The sequence below is a fragment of the Hypanus sabinus genome, chromosome 13 (genome assembly GCF_030144855.1).
Source record: "Hypanus sabinus isolate sHypSab1 chromosome 13, sHypSab1.hap1, whole genome shotgun sequence".
In the NCBI taxonomy this organism is placed as follows: domain Eukaryota; kingdom Metazoa; phylum Chordata; class Chondrichthyes; order Myliobatiformes; family Dasyatidae; genus Hypanus; species Hypanus sabinus.
In genome coordinates, this window is record NC_082718.1 from 51,754,153 (window position 1) to 51,775,407 (window position 21,255).

Consider the following 21,255-nt stretch of genomic DNA (forward strand, 5'->3'; position numbering starts at 1 on the left):
ATTATTGAAACCATCTGCACATTGTGGCAGCCCAATGAGTGAGATTGGAGGAAGTAAGAGAGGGGAATTGAAAGCTTTTGGCTTCATGTCCTGATGAAGGGTCTCAGCCCGAAATGATGGCTGTTTACCCTTTTTCCCATCGATGCTGCCTGGCCTGCTGAGCTCCTCCAGCATTTCGTGTATGTTGCTTGAATTTCAGCATCTGCAGATGTTCTTGTCTTTCAGCTTGATCCTATCAGTGTTTTATAGTCATAAACCTTATGATGTAAAATGACAAGGTCATTCAACCCAATTTTCCCATGCTGACCATGTGTCTATATGAGCTAATCCAATTTCCCTGCATTTGGCCTATGTCCGTCCAAACAGTTCCTATCCTAAGTGCCTAGTAAACCTTGTAATTGTATCTGCCTACACCGCTTGTTCCATTTACTTACCACCCTCTGTGTGGAAGAAATTCCCCTCAGGTCCCTTTTAATTGTTTTTCTGTTTCATCTTAAACCTATGCCTCCTAGTTTTAGAATCAGAAGAAGCCCATTCAGTCCATGCAAGCTTGAGCAATCCCATCTATTCTCCCAATTATTTTCCTGTCAGTTCTTCTCTCTTGCATGTCATTAACTCCTAGCACCAACTTACCTTGGGAGGGGGAGGGGTTGATTTTTAGTCTCTAATTAAATTAACAGCCTGCAAATCTTTGGGATGTGGGCCGATTGGAGCAAAGCCACACAGTCACAGGAGAAGGAGCAAACTCTGCCAAAATGGTCCGAGGATGAGAATTGAACCTGCATCTCTAGTGCTGTAAAGCAGCAGTACTCCCTGCTACCCCTCCTGCGATCATGTGCTGACATGTCCGTTCACTTAGGGTGATAGTATCTCAGGTTGAGGGATTTGATGTGCTGGTGTTTGCTGAGCTTGGCAATTAGCTTACAGAGGTTTCCTCACCAGTTGAGGTGACATCCTCAGTGCGCAGTTGGTGTTTCTCTCTGGGAGTGCTCGCATTTATACAGGATCCCATCCCCTTACCTCAGTCCTGACTGGCTACCCTTTCAGTTGACCTCAATTCGTTTACAGGAAGACAAGCTAGTGATACACCATTGCTGTTCCTGGTACATGAAGACTGAAATGGACATTCCTTTAACTAGGAGGTTCTGGTGCAGTCAAATACGAAGCAGGCATGAGAATTTTTAGAGGCGTGGTTCTCTTCTGGTAACTCGGTAAACAAACATTTCCAAATAGACACCACCTATGAACCCCTAAGAGCCAAAGAAACGTGAGCCAATAGAAGTCAAAGATCAGCTGAAGGGGTAGCCAATCAAGACCAAGGCAAGCTAATGTGGTCCTGTATACAAACGCGAGCACTCCCAGAGAGGAACACCAACAACTGCGCACCGAGGGGGTCACCACGACTGGTGATGAAACGTCTGCAAGCTAATTGCCAAGCTCAGCGAACACTACAACATCAAAAGTCCATTTACATTTGCTTTGAAAATAATTGTTTTAAAATACATATTTTTATTCCAGGTACAAGCATCTGCTGCGAGATTTGATTGGAAACACCAACCCGGATGATCCGGAGTTCCAACAACTTGAAAGTAAGTCGCAGTGTTACACTTCCAAGTTGAGGTGGTAGTGGTGCTCCCATGTCCTTCTGGTTGTCTTGGGTAGATCTCGCGCGGTTCTGGAGAACTGCAGTGCACTTTGCAAATGGTACACATTTCAACCAACGAGTACCATTGGTGGAGGGCACGAATATGTGACAATTGTCTTTTGTTTATTTGTTGGGATACAGTGAGGAGTAGGCCCTACCAGTCCCTCAAGCTGTGCTGCCTAGCAACCCCCCTCCCCACCCCCGATGTAATCCCAGTCTAATCATGAGACAATTTACAATAACGGTACATCTTTGGACTGTGGGAGAAAACTGGAACACCCGGAGGAAACCTACATGGTCACAGGGAGACCATACAAACAGAGAGCGAGGGGAATCGAACCCAGGTTGCCTGAACTGTACAGCGTTGTGCTAAATACTACACTACCATACAAAATACATTGCAAAGCTTTTCCATGTGCATAATCCTGATAGATGTTTCCACAACTACATCAAAATCAGACTCAAGTTTATTATCTTATTATTTTTGTGAGGAGCGTTCTAAGAATGATCCTGGGAACAAAAGGGTTAACGCATGAGGAGCATTTGATGGCCCTGTGCCTGTACTTGCTGGTTTAAAAGAAAGTGAGGATATCTCATTGATACATATCATATATAGAGTAGAAGTGGAGAAGATGTTTCCTATAGTGGTGGATTCTAGGACCAGAGGGCACAGCCTTCCTTTAGAACAAAGATGAGAAGGAATTTCTTAAGCTAGAAGGTGGTGAATCTGTGGAATTCATCACCGCAGGTGGATGTGGTGGCCAAGTCATCGGGTTTATTTAAAGCAGAAGTTGATCGTTTCTTGATTAGAAAGGGTGTCAAAGGTTATGAGGAGAAGGCAGGATGATGGAAAAGTAACTTAGACTCGGGCTGAATGGTCTAATTCTGCTCTTGTGTCTTATGATCAGTGAGATGCGTTGTGAAATTTGTTGTTTTGCAGCAGCAATATAGTGCAATGTATAAAATGTATTCTAAATTACAATAAGAATATGTGTAAATGTGAAACACACTGGTTTCCTCGGCTGTGCAAGTCTCGGGAAGACCATCTGAGGTATGAGCCCCCTCCTACCAAGCCCCCTGTTTGTCTGGATGCTGTGTAATTCGCTATCCTGTTACAAATCAATGCCATGAAATAACAGACAGTACACTACATACGATTAAAGGAATTAATGTCAACAAAAGGGTTAGTGAAGAATAACAGGAAAAAAAAAGGACCCATTCTAGTTGAACAGTCAAATGTGCACAAGTGGGAGCTATTCTTGAACTTCTCTGTCACTCACGCGCTAGGTCCTTGGTCAACGTGAAAGCACGCACCACCTTCTGAACATCGCTCGCAATCCACCTGGAACAATCGGGTCTTCCACCAGACTGTATGCTACGACCCGTTCTCCCTAGCATCTTCTCTTTTCATCTCTTCTTGAACAAAAGCCCAAGCCCAACCTTATTATCCCTCACCAAGAAAAATCTCCTGCTAATTGGATGATGCACGTTCCGCATTGTGCCTCATCTTCAACAATAACCCAAACAGGCTGAAAGCAGAACGAACAGCTCTTACAGAGCTGCTAAATGAAATACCTACAGCATAACAGTAAAGATGTGAACCAGGGCACCATATATCTAATGTATATTGAGTACAGTACATGATTTTGTACATATAGTGCAGAAGTAGTGAGATAGTGCTTCGTGCATCCATTGACTGTTCAAAAATATGATGGAGGGAGGGGAAGAAATTGTTCTCGAAACATTGAATGTTGGCCTTCAGGCTCCTGTATCTCCACTCTGATGGTAGTAATGAAAAGAGGGCATATCCTAGGTGGTGGGGGTCCTTAACGATAAATGCCACTTTTTTGAGGCATCAGCTTTTGAATATGTCTTCAACGATGGGGATGCTTGTGCCCGTGATGAAGCTAGTGCAGACTTAGAAGATTTAAAAGGGAGCTAGTGTAGTCAAGATAGTGCAAAGGTTAAAAAAAATTAACAGAATGCAGAATATAGTGTCAGAGTTACAATGAAAGTGCAGCATGAGTCAACAAATAAAGTACAGTCAGCGCTCCTTATCCACGGGTTTCGTATGCGCAGATCCGGAAAACCCGGAAGTTCTCTATCCAGCACTTGTTTGAGCACGTACAGACTATTTTTTTTCTTGTCGTTATTCCCTAAACAATACAGTATAACAACTATTTACATAGCATTTACATTGTATTAGGTATTATAAGTAATCTAGAGATGATTTAAAAGTACAGGCAGTCCCAAGGTTATGAACAGGTTCCATTCCTGAGTCTGTCTTTAAGTCGGATTTGAAGTCGGAACAGGTATATCCGGTATTATTTAGCATCAGTTAGTCAAATGTTTGTCTTAGTATATAGTATATATTTTACCTTTCTATGCATATAAAACACTTAAGAAACATACGTATTTCGATAATTAAGCCACTGCGTTGCTTAGTAATAATTGTAGCTTTCATCGGGGCAGGGCCTTTCACATGCTCCATTTAAATTCTGATTGTTGACCGACTGTAGCCTAACGCTTTTCCAATGACCGATGGCATTTCACCTCTTTCTGATCGCTTTATTACTTCTTTCCACCTTATCTTCAATCGTGATCATGATTATTTTCGTGAACAGAAACACTGGATTCAGAGCTGTGCCGGGTCCTAAAGTCCACCACACCGAGACAGGTCAAATAAAGTCCGGGGTTTCCGCTGGTTTCTAAAGACCACCACACTAAGACAGGTTAAATAAGGGATTTGAGCATCCGTGTTCTTTGGTATCCGCAGGGGTCCCAGAACCAATCCCCCATGGATAAGGAGAGCCGACTGTACAAGGACCATTAATTGGAGATCGAGTCTATCATTATCATACAAGAAGTCTGCTCAATGATCTTATGTCTACAAGGTAGAAGCTGTCCTTGTGCCAGGTGGAACCTGTTCTCAAGCTTTTGTGTCTTCTGCCTGAACAGAGGGGTGGGAGAAGAACATGGATGGGACAGGATGGGTCCATGATTATTTTGGTCATTTTTTTGAGGTAGTGGGGAGTGTAGGTGGAGTCTGTGAAGGTCTGTGTGATGGACTGGTTGGGCTACATCCAAATCTTTGCAAGTCTTGCAGTTTTGGGCAGTGCAGTTGCCATACCAGCCTATGATGCACCCAGATAGGACGCTTCCTGTGGCGGATCTGTAAAAATCGGTGATCAAAGGTAAACGGAATGTCAATCAACTGGGTTGCAATGACCTGTTTGGCATCGAGCTGCACTCACCCAGACAAGTGGAGAATATCATTTTGATGAGGAAATGCCTAGGAAATTCACTCAGCCATCTTCTTTTCTGATGGTTCAATGTAAACTAGGTGGTAATTGGCTGTGTTGAATTTATCCTGCTTTTTGAGCATCTTGCGTTCCTGGGCAATTTTCGCTTCTGTCGTCAAGGATGTCCCTTTGCAGCAGAGATAAGGAGGAATTTCTTTACCTGGAGGATGGTGAATCTGGAATTCATTGCCACAGATGTTTGTGGGGGCCAAGTCATTGAGCATATTTAAAGCGGAGGTTGATAGGTTCTTGGTTACTGAGGGTGTCAAAGATTATGGGGAGAAGGCGGAAGACTAGGGTTGAGAGGGGAAATAAAGCCGCCATGATGGCCTCAATCGCCTCGTACTGCTCTATTTCTTACATTACATAGAGGGAATTGTGTTGGCTGAAGCCTGCCTTCTGTAATGGCAGGGATCTCAGGAGGAATCCATTTGACACTGTGTGTGTACAAGTACAGCTTCATGTTTCAGACTGGCGCTGGGTCCCCCCACTACCAAAGACGGTCATGTTCTTGAAGCTTTCTCCTATTGTTGGCTGTTTAATTGTCCATCGCCATAGATCATTTAGTATGGTAGTGCTACAGAGCAGTGGCCTGATCCATTGGCTGTGAGGTCACTTGGGTCTCTGGAGTATTTGCCTGTTCAAAGTACATTTATTATCAAAGTATATATACTACAGTTGGCCCTTCTTATCCGCAGGGGATTAGTTCCGGGACTCCTCACGGATGCCAAGAAACGTGGATGCTCAAGTCCCTTATTTAATTTAACCTGTCTCAGTGTGGGCGGACTTTAGAACTCGGGGAGCTCTGGACCCACCGCCCACGGCTGCTGCTGAATCCGCAGTGTTTCTGTTTCGTTGACCGGAAGCGATCACAATTGAAAATAAAGTGGAAATAATAAAGCGATAGGAAAGAGGTGATACACTGTCGGCCATTGGAAAAGGCTACAGTCGATCAACGATCAGAAGAATTTTAAAGGATAAAGTGAGAATAATGGAGCATGTGAAGGCCCTGCCCCGATGAAAGTTACAATTATTAATAAGCAATGCAGTGGTTTAATTATTGAAATACATGTGTTTGTTAAGTGTTTTATATGCATAAAAAGGTAAAATGTATACTATATTACTAAGGCAAACGCTTGACTGACACTAAATAATATGTACAGGATGTACCTGTTCCAACTTGCATACAAATCCGACTTAAAGACTGCCTGTACTTTAAATCATCTCTAAATTACTTATAGTACCTAATACAATGTAAATGTTATGTAAATAGTTGTTATACTGTACTGTTTAGGGAATAATGACAAGAAGAAAAAGTCTGTACATTCTCAAACAATGAGTGCTGGAGAGAGAACTTATGGGTTTTCCCAATCCGCGGTTGGTTGAATCCATGCATAAGGAGGGCCGACTGTATATCCAACCTTGAGATTCATCTTCTTGCAGACAGCCGCAAAACAAACACAGCGGAACCCATTAAAAATAACCCCACACAACAAAGATCATCAAACGCAAAATGTGCAAAAGAATACGTGCAGTTCTGGTTTATGATGGCTCTACCGAACGCATGCAACTACTTACCGTTAGTTCAAAAGGCTAGAAATTTGACTAAAAGCATTACTCATATCACGTTCTCCGAAGTAAGTTGCAGTAAATTCTGAAGGCGAAGAGAATCAGGGATGAAGCATGTTGGTATGTTGCTGTATCACCATGGATGGAGTGAGCCATTCAGAGAGAAGTTGAGTTAGAGGAGTTCCAATGCCCGTACAACTGGCCTGGGTGTGAGGTATGATTGCTAAGGGGTCCGAGCCGACTTGGAGAAATTGAGAGTGGCTTTGGGCTGAGTGGCAAAATCTGGGCCCAGCATGAGCCACTGGGAGGTGTGTTCTAGGCCTGAAGCCTTTCGCTGCTGTGGTGCCTGGGTCCTAGTTTGAGATACGATATGCTGTTTGGGCAATTTAAACGATGTACTGGAAAATCAAGGCCTCAGGATTGGTAGCGAGAGCCCATTTTGCTTACTGTCCTCCGATGGTGACTCCTAGGTCCGTGGCACTAAGGCTATAAAGACTGCCCTCAGCTCTGTGCCCACCAATATGATGGACTGATAATGAGACTTGGGCCTACTCCGGGCTGCACTGGGGTTCAGATGTAAGGATTTATTTTGGTTTGGAATGTTGTGGCTTGCTTCTATTGTTTGCATGATTTATGTTTTCCCTTTCCCTGCACATCGGCTGTTGGTCTTTATTTCTTTTGATTGGGTTTTTTTGGGTTTCTTGCTTTGTGGCTACCTATAAGCAAACAAATCTCAAGGTTGTACAATTTATACCTTCTTTGAAAATAAATGGTTACTTTTGAATCCTTTCAAATCTTTTGAAAAAGTAAACAAATAACACACAAAATATGAACCACACTGTCTCCGAAAGTGAGTCGACAAGTGTGGAGCGAGTTCAGCGTTGCAGCTGTTAGGCAACCCAATGGCTGCATGCCACGGCCACAGAGCCAGTCCAGGAGCATGATGGCTGCCGGCGCAGTCACAGAGCCAGGTTCGGTGCTGAGGCAAGTGCCGATGGTGGCAGACAACAGCTACACAGTCAGTTCGCTACTGGGGCAAGAAAACCTTGCTGAGTAGTAAGCTGGAAACCAGTTTGTCCTTTTAGCGGGCATGTAATCCCAAACGGGAACTTAGTCAGGCTGGTGCTTCATGTTGGTACGCCTGAACATTGAATATTCTAATTTCAGGTAAACTGCTCCCCCGTTCCCCTTTTCTCTCCTAATCCACTCAAATCCTCCTCCTATCCCAATCCCCTGAACAAATATCTAACCTCCACCATTTCTTTCTCCTCCTCCACACATTCCATTTTCCAAACAGCCACACACTCCCATCTCCTGAACACTCCTTCCTCTCCTTTCAAATACCATCATCTGTGACCCCTTGTTGCCTCCACCCATCACCTGCCAGCAGCTTTTGTCATTTCTACTCTTTCCCTCCTAAATCTGCCTATCAGCTCTCCTTGAATCGATCCACCTATCATTTGCTAGCTCTAGCTTCAGCCCTTCTCCTGAGTTTTTAATGGTGTGTTCCCACTGTTTCAGTCCAGATGAAAGTCCTTAACTCATTTCCCTCCACAGACACCGCCTGGCTCAGAGTTACTTCAATTTATTTGTTTGCTGCTGCACCTGGAGTGGCTCACAGAATGAATTCTGAAAATCCTTATCAAATGAAGACAGATCCCATTGTTTAATAATGCTGGCAGAGGAGGGGAAATGCTGGTCAATGAAGGAAGCTTTAGAGTGGCAGTGATCAGAAGACTGGGTTCAATTCTCCTCACTGTCTGTGAGGAGTTGGTACATTCTCCCTGTGGCTGTGTGGTTTTCCTCCGGGTGCTCCAGTTTCCTCCCTCACTCTAAACATGTTTGGATCAGGGTTAGTAGGTTGTGGCTATGCTTCGTTGGTGCTGGAAGCACAGCCACACGTGGGTCCTGCCCCCAGCACGTCCTCGGTGTACCTGTGAAAAATACGGCTAATATTTAAATCTTAAAAAGGAATTGTTGGGGTGATGGGCATTTCTGCTACCAGCGATGAGCCTCTGAGTCTGTTCTATATAGCATGATTAAAGTGCAACACCGACGATGGAGGGTTTTGAGACGTTAGAAATATCAGAATTATAAACGTGTTATTTAATGATTTGTAGAAAAAGGTATGCTAAGTCTTCACCTACAAAACCAACGAGCTTTGATATTCACCTAATACAAGATATTACTTGCCTAAGATTTTCCAACTTGTGCGCTCCTGGTAAAACTGGTCCTCACTAGGGGCACTGAATCACAAAATCAATCCCTCGGTCTGCAGGCAAGCAGGCATTGCAAAAGCTGAAGACTTGAAACACACTAACAATCAAAGTGCATGCTTTCATAAATGTAAACCAGTAATTCTTCAATTTCTTTTCAGAAAGCAGATTTATTTTAAAAACTGTCTTTGCTAATTTCTCTGATTGTCAGATGCGGTAAAGGCTATTTCCGAAGCTTCCCAGTACAGTCAAGACCAAGCTCGGAGGCATGAGAATTACCTGCAGGTGCTAAGAGTGCAGAAACTGTTGAAAGGACAAAGGAGCAAGGTGTTGGCTCCAGGTTTGTTCTTGTGATCAGCAATTCCCTTTTATTTTTATTGAGAACGATCCTGAATGTTGTAGAAATATGAGAGCAGGAATTCCCAAAGGTTTTGGGTTGATTACAGCAATTCTAATAATGAGGCATAAGCAAGAATTGGCTTAACTAATTTTGTCTCCTTCCTGAAGCTTTGGGCCTAGATTATTGAAGGCACAGTTTAGGCCTTTTTTTTTAGTTCTCTCCCCCCCCCCCCCAAACACACACATGTTCTCCTTTTGTTTATCTCCTGAGAAATGCCCACATGTGTAACAGCACAAAGCGCCTAGTCATGAAAGCCAAGGCCTGTCAACCTCCCCGAGGACCAATTAATGGTGCTCCAAATCTTCTGGGCAGACAGATAAAAAGACTAGCGAGAGACTGAGAGAAAGATGAATACCGAACATGTAGAAAGCAGGATTTCTTTTTTAGATATTTGTAGGCATTTCTTAAGTGTTCCTCCTGAACTTAGCTGGAATTTTTCAATTTCAGTCTTCTACATTTAGCTTGCTATAAATTGGCAACTAGTTATTCTTGAAACTAAGAAGCCTTTTGTATATGTCCTGCTTTCTCTAACTACGACTAACGTTAAGCAAAGGCAAGTGCTTATATTGACAGCAATTCAATATGTTGTTTTTAGTTTTATGGGTTTTAACTTCTGTATAAGATATTACTGCAAGGAAGTTCTAAGACCTAGTAGAGCAACCTTTTGCTCTGTCCTTGCCCCCTGCAAACCTGCAAGCCTTTGAAGAGCTGCTGAGTTTTACTTTGAAACCAGAAGTTGAAAGTGTCTGACATGGAAAGGGTAGCATGAAAGTCTTGCTCTTTGAATTTTTCCTTTCAAAGTCCTGCTTAAAGTACCAGGGAGGGCAATAATGGACAGGTCCACAGCTCGCTGAGTACAGAGTAAATCATCGATAATGAGCACCTTTGTTTTCATTGCATCTAGACCAAAAGGTAGTTTATTTTAACCCTTTCTTTAAAATGAATTACCAAAAATTCGCTTGTTTGTTTATTAATTGAGGTAGTTATTAGAGGCTGCTGTCAAGGTTTAGAAATATTCAACATTTTCTCCAGCTCTTTGAAGATTGGTCTTTATTGATTTAATTCAAAAATCAGCATTTGTGGGAAAGCAGCAGATTTTTCTTTACATGCTAATTTTAGGTGGGCTTAAAATAATTGCTAACTATTTTGACTTTATTCTTCTGAGCAACAGTCTTGTTTTGTTTGCCTTTTGAAGCTTTACAAAGCGGGCGAATGAATATCGAATTTTGCCTGAGGTGGGAAGGGATTTGTGATGTAATTTATCTGCAAACTTTTTTTAAGCTTCTGTGTTTGACCACAAACTTTTTAGTCCACTTCAGTTTGAACTTGGTTGTGCTTAATTGGTGCTGGCCACTAGTGTTCCCCGTGCTTGAATAGAACAGCTGCCAGATATTTGTAATGCCTTTTTAGTTACTCTGATAATTAAATGATTCATTTTGCCATGCAGAACTGCCAGCAAGCAAGAGCAATCATAGAGGACACAAATTGAAGAATAGATATTGCATTGCTGTAGCTGTAACTTACCTTATTTACTTTTTTATTTAGTGATATAGCATAGAATAGGCCTTTCTGGCCCTTTGAGCCATGATGCCCCAGCAACCCCAATTAAGCTTAATCTAATAATGGGGCAATTTACAATGACCAATTAACCTACCTGTTACATCTTTGGACTGTAGGAGGAAACTGGACGACCCAGAGAAAACCCACACTTTCCACGGGGGTGGGGGGGGGGGGGGGGACGTACGGGGACTCCTTACAAAATAGCGCCAGAACTGAACTCTGAACTCGGGGACGCCTTGAGCTCTAATAGTGTCGTGCTAACTGCTACACTAGCATGGTGCCCATTAGGAGCAGTTTCCCTCCAGTAAACTGCAGTTATCATTATTCACCTACTTAAGTGAGTGAACATTGATGTCAGTAGTGGTTTCAACTTGCCTGTGTGGAAATTTTGGAGGTTATGGGTTAGTCCTGGGCAATCCAGAGAGCTACAGAGGGAGTACCACACAGCTGGGTGTGCTGATTTTTAAGTGTGTTCCAAAGCTCTGTCATTGCTATAAGAGATCTGAAAGATCACACTAATATTTTGTTATGAGATCTTTTAGAGCCATCTTAGAGTAGACGCAAAGGGCCAAATAGCTTAATTCTGCTTTTATGTCTTAAGGTCTATGTCCTCTGGAATTCCAAGTGACCCACATAATTAGTGGATCTAAAATATCCAAGAAAATTGATGTGTTAACGGGTGTATACTGTCAAAATCTTCTTCCCTTCAAGTACACCCACTATATGGTTATTATCACTGGGCAAAAAGGGAAAATTTGCAAATTGGTTGACCAATTCTTTCAGAGCAACAGGGACATACCTCTTGCTGTAACATTTTAAAACAAAATCCTTGCGTTCAGAAGAGAAAACAATAGGGATGGGCACATTTTTGTTGGTTATGGGACTAAAAGGGTTAACTTACTCTGCAGCTCTTTGGCACAGCTACAGAATCGCATAATGTGCACATTCTTTCCCAAGCGTCCTCATCAAAATACGTGTTTGTTGTTCTTGTAATTTTAAGCCAGTTGTAGACTGATAATTGTTAACTACAGTTTAAACTAATGGGAAGTAAATTGGGACAATCAACAATGCATATGGAGAATTTTCCTTTTTGAAAAAGACCTGCTCTCTGTGGGCTTCTTATACTCTCCAGTGAAGCCACAGAATGAAAGCACAAATTCCTTTTGTGCTTCCTAAACTTCACACAAAGTTTTAAGTGAACAATTTTCATCTTTCTGTTACTACAGGAAGGAGGTATATCCGTGAGGGCTGGCTGACTACTGTGCCACCTAAGGGTGAGGAGTTGAAACACAAAATGTTCTTTCTGTTCTCGGATATGCTTCTGATGACCAAACCTTGCCATCCACTCCACCCCGTGCATTCTGACAAGTTTGTCTGGCAGAAGGCCTACCCTTTGATTGAGGGCACCGTGGAGAAAGTCTTTGGACACACTGAGAGTCGGGGAGGACTGATTAGCGTAAGTTTTCATAAATAAAATACTCTTAATAGTGACCAATGCTAGGTGTTAATGAGATCTTGACTCCTTTGATTTCTTGGTATGACTGCCTTTGTGAATGTCTTCTAAGAAAACATGATTCTGCTTGAAAATACTCAGGCAGTCAATCACGTAACAGTTCCAGAGAGAGAAATGGTCAACTTTCTGGTCATTGGCTGAGTTTTGCAGATGGCTTAGTGAGAAACAGCAGATCAGGCTGCATCTGTGGCAAGAGAAACAGTCAGTGTTTCAGTTTGCAGACCCTTGGTTAGAACAGGGAAGTTAATGAAAGGAGCTCGTTCAGCTGCAGGGAGTGCGGTAAAAATGGGGTGACCTGGATTCAGTAAAAAACCATAACTATTTGTTCTCATTTTGTCAGTCACCTCTGCCATAAGTTGAATCAAATCTGTTCATGTTATTATCTTGCAAGCCACGTCAATATCACTTGGCTCTGAATCTCCCCAATAGCTATTTAATTGAAATTGTGTTCTGTTTTGGTCCTCTTATTCAAAATTATACTAGTATTACTGGCAGTCCAGAAGGGACTCTCCTGACTGATTCCTTTGTTGAAAAGGTTGTCCTATCATGAAAGGTTTGAAAAAATTGGGCCAATATTCTTTCGAGTGTAGAAGAATGAGGGGTAAATTTATTAAGGTGCATAAGGGGATGTGGACAAGGTTGTTGTCAAGATGTTTCTACTAAATGGAGAGTCTCAGAGAAAGGACTTAGTAATAAAGGGGGCATCGTTTAATATTGAGTGTCTTGGAATCTCTTTTGGCACAAAATAGTGAATCTCTGGAACTCTTCACTCTAGAGGTTTGTAGAGACGTAATCAGCCTACCGACAGATCACCCTGTGAAAGATGAGGGAATTAAGGACTATGGGGATCTGGCACAAAGGAAGGGTTCAGATACTGGGCAGAGCAACAATAATAATATTGAGAGGTGGGCAAGCTTGACGGGTGAAGTGTCTTGGTCTTATCCTCTTGTTTGTTCTTGTAGAGCTGAATACAATTGTCCTTCAAAATATTTGACCCATGACACGTTAAACAACACCTGCACTTCTTCCATTACAAAAAGTGTCATGTATTAATAAATATAAAAATCAGTAAGATCTGGGTGTTAATTAAATCTAATCATTTTGCATGTATATATCAAAGGCAATTTCATTTTCAGCCATTTCATTATTAAAAGTAATTACCAGGTAGTTTTAACAGATTAAAATGAAAAACATGGATGGCCTTGAGATACAGATGAAATGGATAATGTTATTGACTTAAATGTTTCCCTTTTTTGCAAAGGGGAAAAAAAACATTCAATTTCAGTTTTTCACTTACTGGGATATTTAAATGTTCAGAGCGGGTTATATGTTCAAGTCTGCCTCTGCCAATTCTGTCAAGCTCTTTATTTAAGTATTTGGCTTTCCCTAATAACTCTACTGCCATTTCATCATCCCATTATCCTGCAAAGAAAATTTCTTTTAGGATAATAATGCAGTAATATCATTGTTCATTTTTTTCTTTCTCTCTCTCGCTAAGTCAGTTTATCAATCTGCCTGCTACCTGTAAGCACAGAAAATTGCAGTCGGCAACATGAGCCACTCACATCTTAACTTGAAGAATTAAAGAGAAATTAAATTTGACAGCATTAAATTCAGAGGCTCAATCTGCGCCCCAATTTATATGCAAAATGAAATGATTCATGAAAATATCTTTCACTTTCGCATGCAGATTTGAAAGAGAATTCAGTAGACTCCGCAGTCCATAATGTGTTCACGCTTTCACATTATATTGCAGCTACTGCGGGCTGCTTTTGATGTATAAATAATCAACCTGAATTATGCCCAGTACAAATGCTGGTGCACTGCTGTTCTTGTGTTACAATGTAATTTCTGCCCCAGAGAGTCAAATTTCCTTGACAAATTCTTAATTACTGTGTTTCCACAGACGGTGGATCTATTTGTGCATAAATCTTAAGTATTCCCAGAAGGCGAGGAACTAACATTATCAACAGTTTCACTTGGCCTGTTCAATGAACTTCATAATTAGATAATACAATTGATGACAGCATATTTGAAATCTTTATTCTTTTTGAATTCTATGGTATGAGTATATTTTACTGCAAGATATATTTAGATGATCATTTACTTGGAGTTAACCTGACACAATTCAGCAGGGGAACGTGGGCAAGAATTCCAGCCATTTGTCAGCGGTGTGATTGAAGTCCGTAATCTTTGTGCACTTACACCCTCCTCATAAGGCTAACTTCATATTTTTGTAACAAAGAAATACTGTTGTCTTTGGCAGGGTGTTTGATTTTATTTGAAGGCACTAATCTTTGGTGCGAGTTGAACTTGTCAATGATAGTTATTGATAACGTACTATTGCTTTTTTAAATGGTTTTGAATATTTCATGATGCGTGATCTATAGATAGAGTAAATTGGAAAAGCTTGAACTTTACTATCAACATAATTTTAGTGGCTTTCTGTTTAGAAGTTCAGCGGAAATGCTGAGTGAAACCTAGTGAGGTCTCCTTTTATAAATCTGTCTTCCAGCTAACCTTTCCTGAGGAAAAGGTCCTTGTAATGTCGAATGACCAAGAAGACATCAACAACTGGTACCGGTGCCTGTCTGCTGCCATTGGGTAGGTCTCTTTGCCAAGCTGGCTGTCCTTGCTTCAGCCGCTGACCTTGGGAGGAACTCCTGACAAAAGGTCGGAATGGATTCATTGATCAGCCAGAGCAAGTGTATGACAGTCTTTTCCTTAATTGAATCCCAAAAGGGGCCAGACGTGGGTTATTATTACAGAAATCAACCGATAGTGCTCATTAGAAGCTCCACAGACTGTGTGGTTTACTAATTAGTTTATTATACAGACACCTTGGCGATGGGGGAAAGTTGTCGTTTTGCCCTTTATCGCACAGGGGATGCTGTTAAAAGTTTAATCAGTTGGCACTGACCAGCTTCGTGGTGGCTGCGCACTGGTCATTACTGAGGTCACCCCTGCTGTATCAGTGCCGGCAGGGTCACAGTTTGAACCCTAAGTAGAATGTGTTGCAAGCCTGCATAACCCTTCCACCTGAAAGAAGCCTGCTATAAAATGCACACTGTGGGGTGCAGAGCACCAGACTGCCTGCAAGAGCGACAGCATCTTGTTAAAAGTTTCCCTTTACTTGCCTTGTTATAGATGATATTGTCAAAGCATCTGTTAGCCATAGTTATCAAGTCCTTGAAAGTTTTGTTTAAAAACCCAGAACAATTAGTGTTTTATTTTAGTACTGCCCTGCTCACTGACAGGAATGTGTGCAATCCCTAGAGTTTTAAACTTGTACTTTTTATTCTGCAGTGTACAAATGGTCAAAGGTAAATTGCTTAATTTGGGATCAATATCATTAACATCTTAAATAATTGCTGGCTTCTTGTTATCTAATTCAAATTACTGCCCTTCACACAGAAAAGGCAGAAAATGTAATGCTTTTAACAGGATTGTAGAAGAAGTTGTTACTGCAGAATTTTTGCCAATTTTACATGCTTGGTACCAGATGAAGGATTACAACTGCTGAGGGGGAAATTATTTTGGGATTCTTTTAAGGACTGATTTAGGATTTTTTTTACTGAATTCTGTAAGTCATGTGATATCCTGGAATTGCTCATTTGCAGGGCAAAAATAAAAATAAACTGAAGATTCTGAAAACCAGAAAGAAAGGCACAAAATGCTGGGAATAGACAATAGACAATAGGTGCAGAAGTAGACCATTCGGCCCTTCAAGCCTGCACCGTCATTTTGAGATCATGACTGATCAATTACTATCAATACCCGGTTCCTGCCTTGTCCCCATATCTCTTGATTCCCCTATCCATAAGATACCTATCTAGCTCCTTCTTGAAAGCATCCAGAGAATTGGCCTCCACTACCTTCCGAGGCAGTGCATTCCAGACCCCCACAACTTTCTGGGAGAAGAAGTTTTTCCTTAACTCTGTCCTAAATGACCTACCCCTTATTCTCAAACCATGCCCTCTGGTACTGGACTCTCCCAGCATCTGGAACATATTTCCTGCCTCTATCTTGTCCAATCCCTTAATAATCTTATATGTTTCAATCAGATCCCCTCTCAATCTCCTTAATTCCAGTGTGTACAAGCCCAGTCTCTCTAACCTCTCTGCGTAAGACAGTCCAGACATCCCAGGAATTAACCTCGTGAATCTACGCTGCACTTCCTCTACAGCCAGGATGTCCTTCCTTAATCCTGGAGACCAATGCTCCGGAGGTCAGACAGGATCTGTATGAAGGGAAGTATTAAAGGGAAGAGTTAATATTTCAGATGGGAGATTGGCAAAATTGGAAAAAGTAGATTACTTCTGATGAAGAGTCTTGGTCCGAAACGCCGACTGTACTCTTCTCCATAGGTGCTGCCTGACCTGCTGAGTTCCTCAGGAAATAATAGGCAATCAATTTACAAAGCAGTTCATCACTGGGATGTTGCGGGGGGGGGGGGGGGTACCCACACAGTCACAAGGAGAACGTGCAGACTCCGCATGGACAGCACTGGAGGTCAGGATTAAACACGAGTCTCTGGAACAGTGAGGCAATGGCATACTTCGTTTTGTGAAAAGTGCAAGACTGTGTTTGGTGGCAGGGCTCTGAGCATGATCAGTGTGTCCACTGCTGAGACATCTACCACTTTATCAAAGGTGTAGCGCAGTAGCTATGTGGTGCATTCATAAAGGTGAGGTACAATCTGAAGCGTGTGTTGGCCTTAAACATTGCCTACTAATTGTAGAGTAGCAGTAGTGTGATCACTGGAATTATGATGTTCTCCCATGGGGTTAATGGAGAACACCTATGCATGACCGTGTTTAACGTGGGGAGGTTGATGCATGGGCAGCCACCACATGTCCTTGACAGATTGAGGTCAGAGTCCAGTGACACAAAACACAAGAGGACTGGGGGTCGTCACTGCTGCAGCCTTCCTCCGCCTTCACTGCCATTGTGATGTGTCGTCATCTCCTGCCAGCTCCACGGATGAAGTCTTGATGGGATTACTCTTTGTCTGGAACCTCCCTTGACCTTACTGCCATGGATGACCTTCCTGGTAGCTAAGCTCCAGACGGCATCATTCTCGTTAGGCTAGGGGCGTTTGAGGCCTCAAGCAGGTCGGTCAAAATGCTGCAGACCCAGGGTGTTGTGAGCATGTCCAGCCAGCTGCGGTAGAGAGGCCATAGGACTTGTGGTAAACTGTGACATTTCTTTTTGGAGCTTATGCGAACAATGAAGCAGAAAATTTGAGAGGGCTCGTTACCAGAGTCAGCGGCATCCATCTTCCTTCGGGCAAATGTTTTCATCACTATTCCATACTCGGTCATTGCTCCCGCCCCAATTGCCAGTGGTGTCCATGTCACCTACTCCCAGACTGTCTCCTGAGCATCTGGCCACCACTCAACCCTTTGAGACTGCCACCCCTATCCTCGTTATCATCTTCACAGCCTCCCCCCCACCCCCAACCCCAGTTAATCCTGTCCCCTCTTCCCCATATCTAAGGTGGAGTGCAGCAGAATGTCGCTGTGTGTGGTGGAGCATGCAAGCCTGCCTTCAGGAATTCCAGCCCCCACCCCCAACGACCACTGCTCCTATCTATGTTGTCTCCTCCGCCAAGCTCATGGAGGCTTGCTTTTGGTATTGCAATTATATCATAAACTTGTGTTGGCGTTCCCAACAGCAGCTCCTAACTTGCTACTATTAGCTCCTAACAAACAGTAGCACCCTTTCCTCTTTCTCCCTTTTTCCATTCTCCTCTTATCCCTTCTCACTTCCTCACCTGCCCTTCTCCTCCTCTTTCTCCCATGTCCACTCTGCTCTCTTATCAGATTCTTTCTTCCTTCAGCTCTTTACCTCTTAGACTGCCCACCTCCTAGCTCCTCACTTCACCTTCCTGCAACCCCACCCACCTACCTCCCTGTCATTTGACCTGCTAAGTTCCTCCAGAATTTTTGTGTTGGTTTCGCTTGTGCTGTTAGCCAGCTTCGGGAATTTCATTCTGGTTTGGTTGAATACTCAGGATCATTCTGATGGGGAGTGTCCTACTGAGCATTGCAGGAGCTGGCCTGGCCCTCCTGAAGGATGCTTGCTTGCTTCCCATCACGTTGAGACGCTCCCCTATAATGCCGGCCAAGGTGAGTGCAGTCAGATTCTCAGAATGTGGTTCTACAAGCTGGACTATTCCAGTAGTGTAAGCACAGTAGTGCTTATGACTGTGACTAGAGAATCTGACATCTTGGTATCATCTCTCATCCAAATCTTCCAAAGGCTATTCTGTCATCTCACCACCTGGACACAGGCTCCACATTTCCCTCCCATCTCCAAGGAAATTCATTGTGAAACTTGCGTGTGGAGTCTTAAGACTGTTGTGAACTACAATAAGTTGGACTCTTGACCTCATAATCTACTTCAGGGTTTCTCAGTGGGGTTCCATGAGAGGTTGCTAGGGGTTCCGCGGAAGATCGTGATTTAAAAAAGAACATAATTGTTTGAACTTTACACGATGCGAACACTCGCAGTGGTGGGCAGTGGCCAAAAAGCCCCATTCGCAATCTCAGCCCAGTATGGCAGTGCGCAGTAGGACCGTGTTTATTTGGTTGAGTGCATTCTCGGTTTTTAACGTGAGATGGGGAGGCGGTTGATAATTGGTGAGCGTGGTATTGCACGGAGCGGAGGACGACCATGAAGTCCATGAGTGCGTTTTCTGAGCATTGAATGGGCTCACCCAACTTGGGCTGTGACGTCAGCTTCTCCCTCCCGAATTACCTCCCCCAACTTCTCCACCGACTGACTTATGGGAGCCTACAAACTCGACCTGTGTAGTAGAAAATTGGAGAGAAATTTTCATTCTAAAGACAGTCTAGTATGACGATTTTTGAAGAGGAGGTGGGAGATAAAAGAGGAGGATTCTAGGCTGAGGCCTATGGATGATTCTGATAAGGTTAATGATGAAGAATTACAATCTTATGTGTCATTTCACTGCACTAGTAAATAGAAGTTTCTTTACACGACAAATGCACAAAGTACAAACTTCCACTCTTTACAAAGCAGTGAATAAATTTAAATTAAAATATGATTACTGAATATGAAACGGTCTTCCCTGGGGGCCCACTGCTCCTGGAAATCCCCACTGTACCTATTGAGATGGCATGCTCCCTCTGCAAGGACAGCCAGACATGAACATAACCTTGGAACTGGGCCAGGAAGTCAGCCCTGGCAGAGCCCTCAACTTTCTGTCGCTGAGGTCTTTTGGCCAAGCCCGGGAGCAAGTCCACCAGGAGATTCTCCTCACGAACCCAGCCCCCCGCCTTCCATACTGGGTGCCTGGATATAAGGAAGTGCCACCGGAACCTGATCATCTGCCCCTTCAGATACTCAAACAGGGGCTGCAACCTTTCACACGCCATATCAGCGTGGTTCACTGACTCCCGGCCACGGAATGGACAGGTGGATGGGGTGTCAGTGAACCTGCCCTATGCTACACCAATATACAGGGGAAGGATGTCTGCATAAAGAAATTTCCATTGGGGACTTCCTCTGCTGCAAGATGGCAAAACAGACTGCCAAAGCGAGTCTGGTCAGCAGACGAAGGCAAGGAAGTGAAATGTGTGCAAGAGCAGCCTGTACAAGAAATGCTTTGGAGCATCACGGTGGGCATCCCTGCAAGACGGCTCACGTTACGTGGGACCCTCTCCCAGGGTCTGGCTCCGAGCTCTTCTGGCCCATCAAGTGGTGGTGCAGCTGGAATGTCTCCTCTTCCTCAAGCCCTCTCGCAGTTAGAGCACCGTCCCCCACCGGCGCAGGAGCACCTTGTCTGGATGAGACTAGAATCCGTACCCTCACAGCTCTCGGATAAACCAAGGCAGTTCCCTCAAAGCGATGTGGCTGATGCAGTCCGTTGGAAGTCCCGTTCCCTCCTGCAGGCAGTGTCTGCGGCGGAGAGAGTGCGTCTTCCGCACATGCCATCTTAGAGGGTGGTCACTGTACAGGTATCTCTGCAGGGTCCTGAGGCAGAGAGCTGCCAATGACTGACTGCTCTTCATGACTGGAGGACTCAGGACTGCAGCAGAGACCAGTGCCTCCTGTTGCCCCAGAAGAAGCTCACCAGCCTCTTCTGGGTCCTGGAGACAAAAGCAGTGGGCGGGACTAAAGTAATCAGCCAGTACCTTGTCTTTACAGTGAAAACTACTCACCAGTGGGTTTTACATGGACCAGTGATCCAAGTTGTCCTGTTCCATTGTGCCTAGTCTGTGGCAAACAACCTACAGATTGCTCCAGCAAAGTTTAAAAGACAGTTAACGACAAATCACAGCCATATGGCATATAAAAATGCTGATTATTTTATACGACTGTTGGAATCTTAATAATGATTAACGCTTTTGAAAATAAAGCCACAGTCAGTAAAAAGCTTCAGGAAGCAAATTATTTAGTAGCTCTAACACCAGTTTGCTCGAGAATGTTTTAAAATCTGGTACTGGACAAAGAGCACACCAATCCCCTGCTACATACAGAAATCTGGTGGCTTAACAGGGGAAGAGTTCTCAACAAGGTGTCTGAGTTGAAAGGTGAATTGCAGGAGTACTTTCAGAAAATACTTGGGCAGATTTTACTAAGTGCTTTGAAGATGAAGAATGGCTGCAGAAACTAGCCTACTTAACAAACAGTTTTCATTCTACGAACCAGTTTAATAAGTCTCTGCAAGGCCCTGGAGACAATGTTTTAGCTTCAAGTGATAAGATTCTTGGAGTTTAAAAGAAAACCGGACCTTTAGAAAAAAAACATGCTGCAAAAGGAAATCTTGAAATGTTTCCTCTGCTGCTTGGGCTTGAGTGTGAGGAAAGAAATCAGAAAGACTGGAGTCTTATTGAAAGCCACCTGGAAGAACTTCAGAGGATAATTGGAACAGCATTTTCACCTCTTTCAACACGAGTGTATGACTGGGTAAGGGAAACTTTCTCTGAATCTCCTGCTCAGCCTGAGAGCTTGACTGTGAGAGAAGAGGAAGAACTTCGTGAGCTAGTCTGATCATGCACTCAGGATGAGATTTACTGACC

At 43.3% G+C, this 21,255-nt stretch overlaps 1 protein-coding gene across 3 annotated transcripts in view; it reads left to right on the top strand.

Moving 5' to 3' along the window:
• The window catches only part of arhgef39 (Rho guanine nucleotide exchange factor (GEF) 39), an 83,430-nt gene that overhangs the window by 48,280 nt on the left and 13,895 nt on the right, over positions 1-21,255 (top strand). For all 3 annotated transcript variants that reach the window (XM_059987610.1, XM_059987612.1, XM_059987611.1), the window contains exons 7-10: positions 1,519-1,589; positions 8,944-9,072; positions 11,919-12,148; positions 14,721-14,809. In XM_059987610.1, the coding sequence (XP_059843593.1) occupies positions 1,519-1,589; positions 8,944-9,072; positions 11,919-12,148; positions 14,721-14,809 (519 nt within the window). The remainder of the gene's footprint in view (positions 1-1,518; positions 1,590-8,943; positions 9,073-11,918; positions 12,149-14,720; positions 14,810-21,255) is intronic.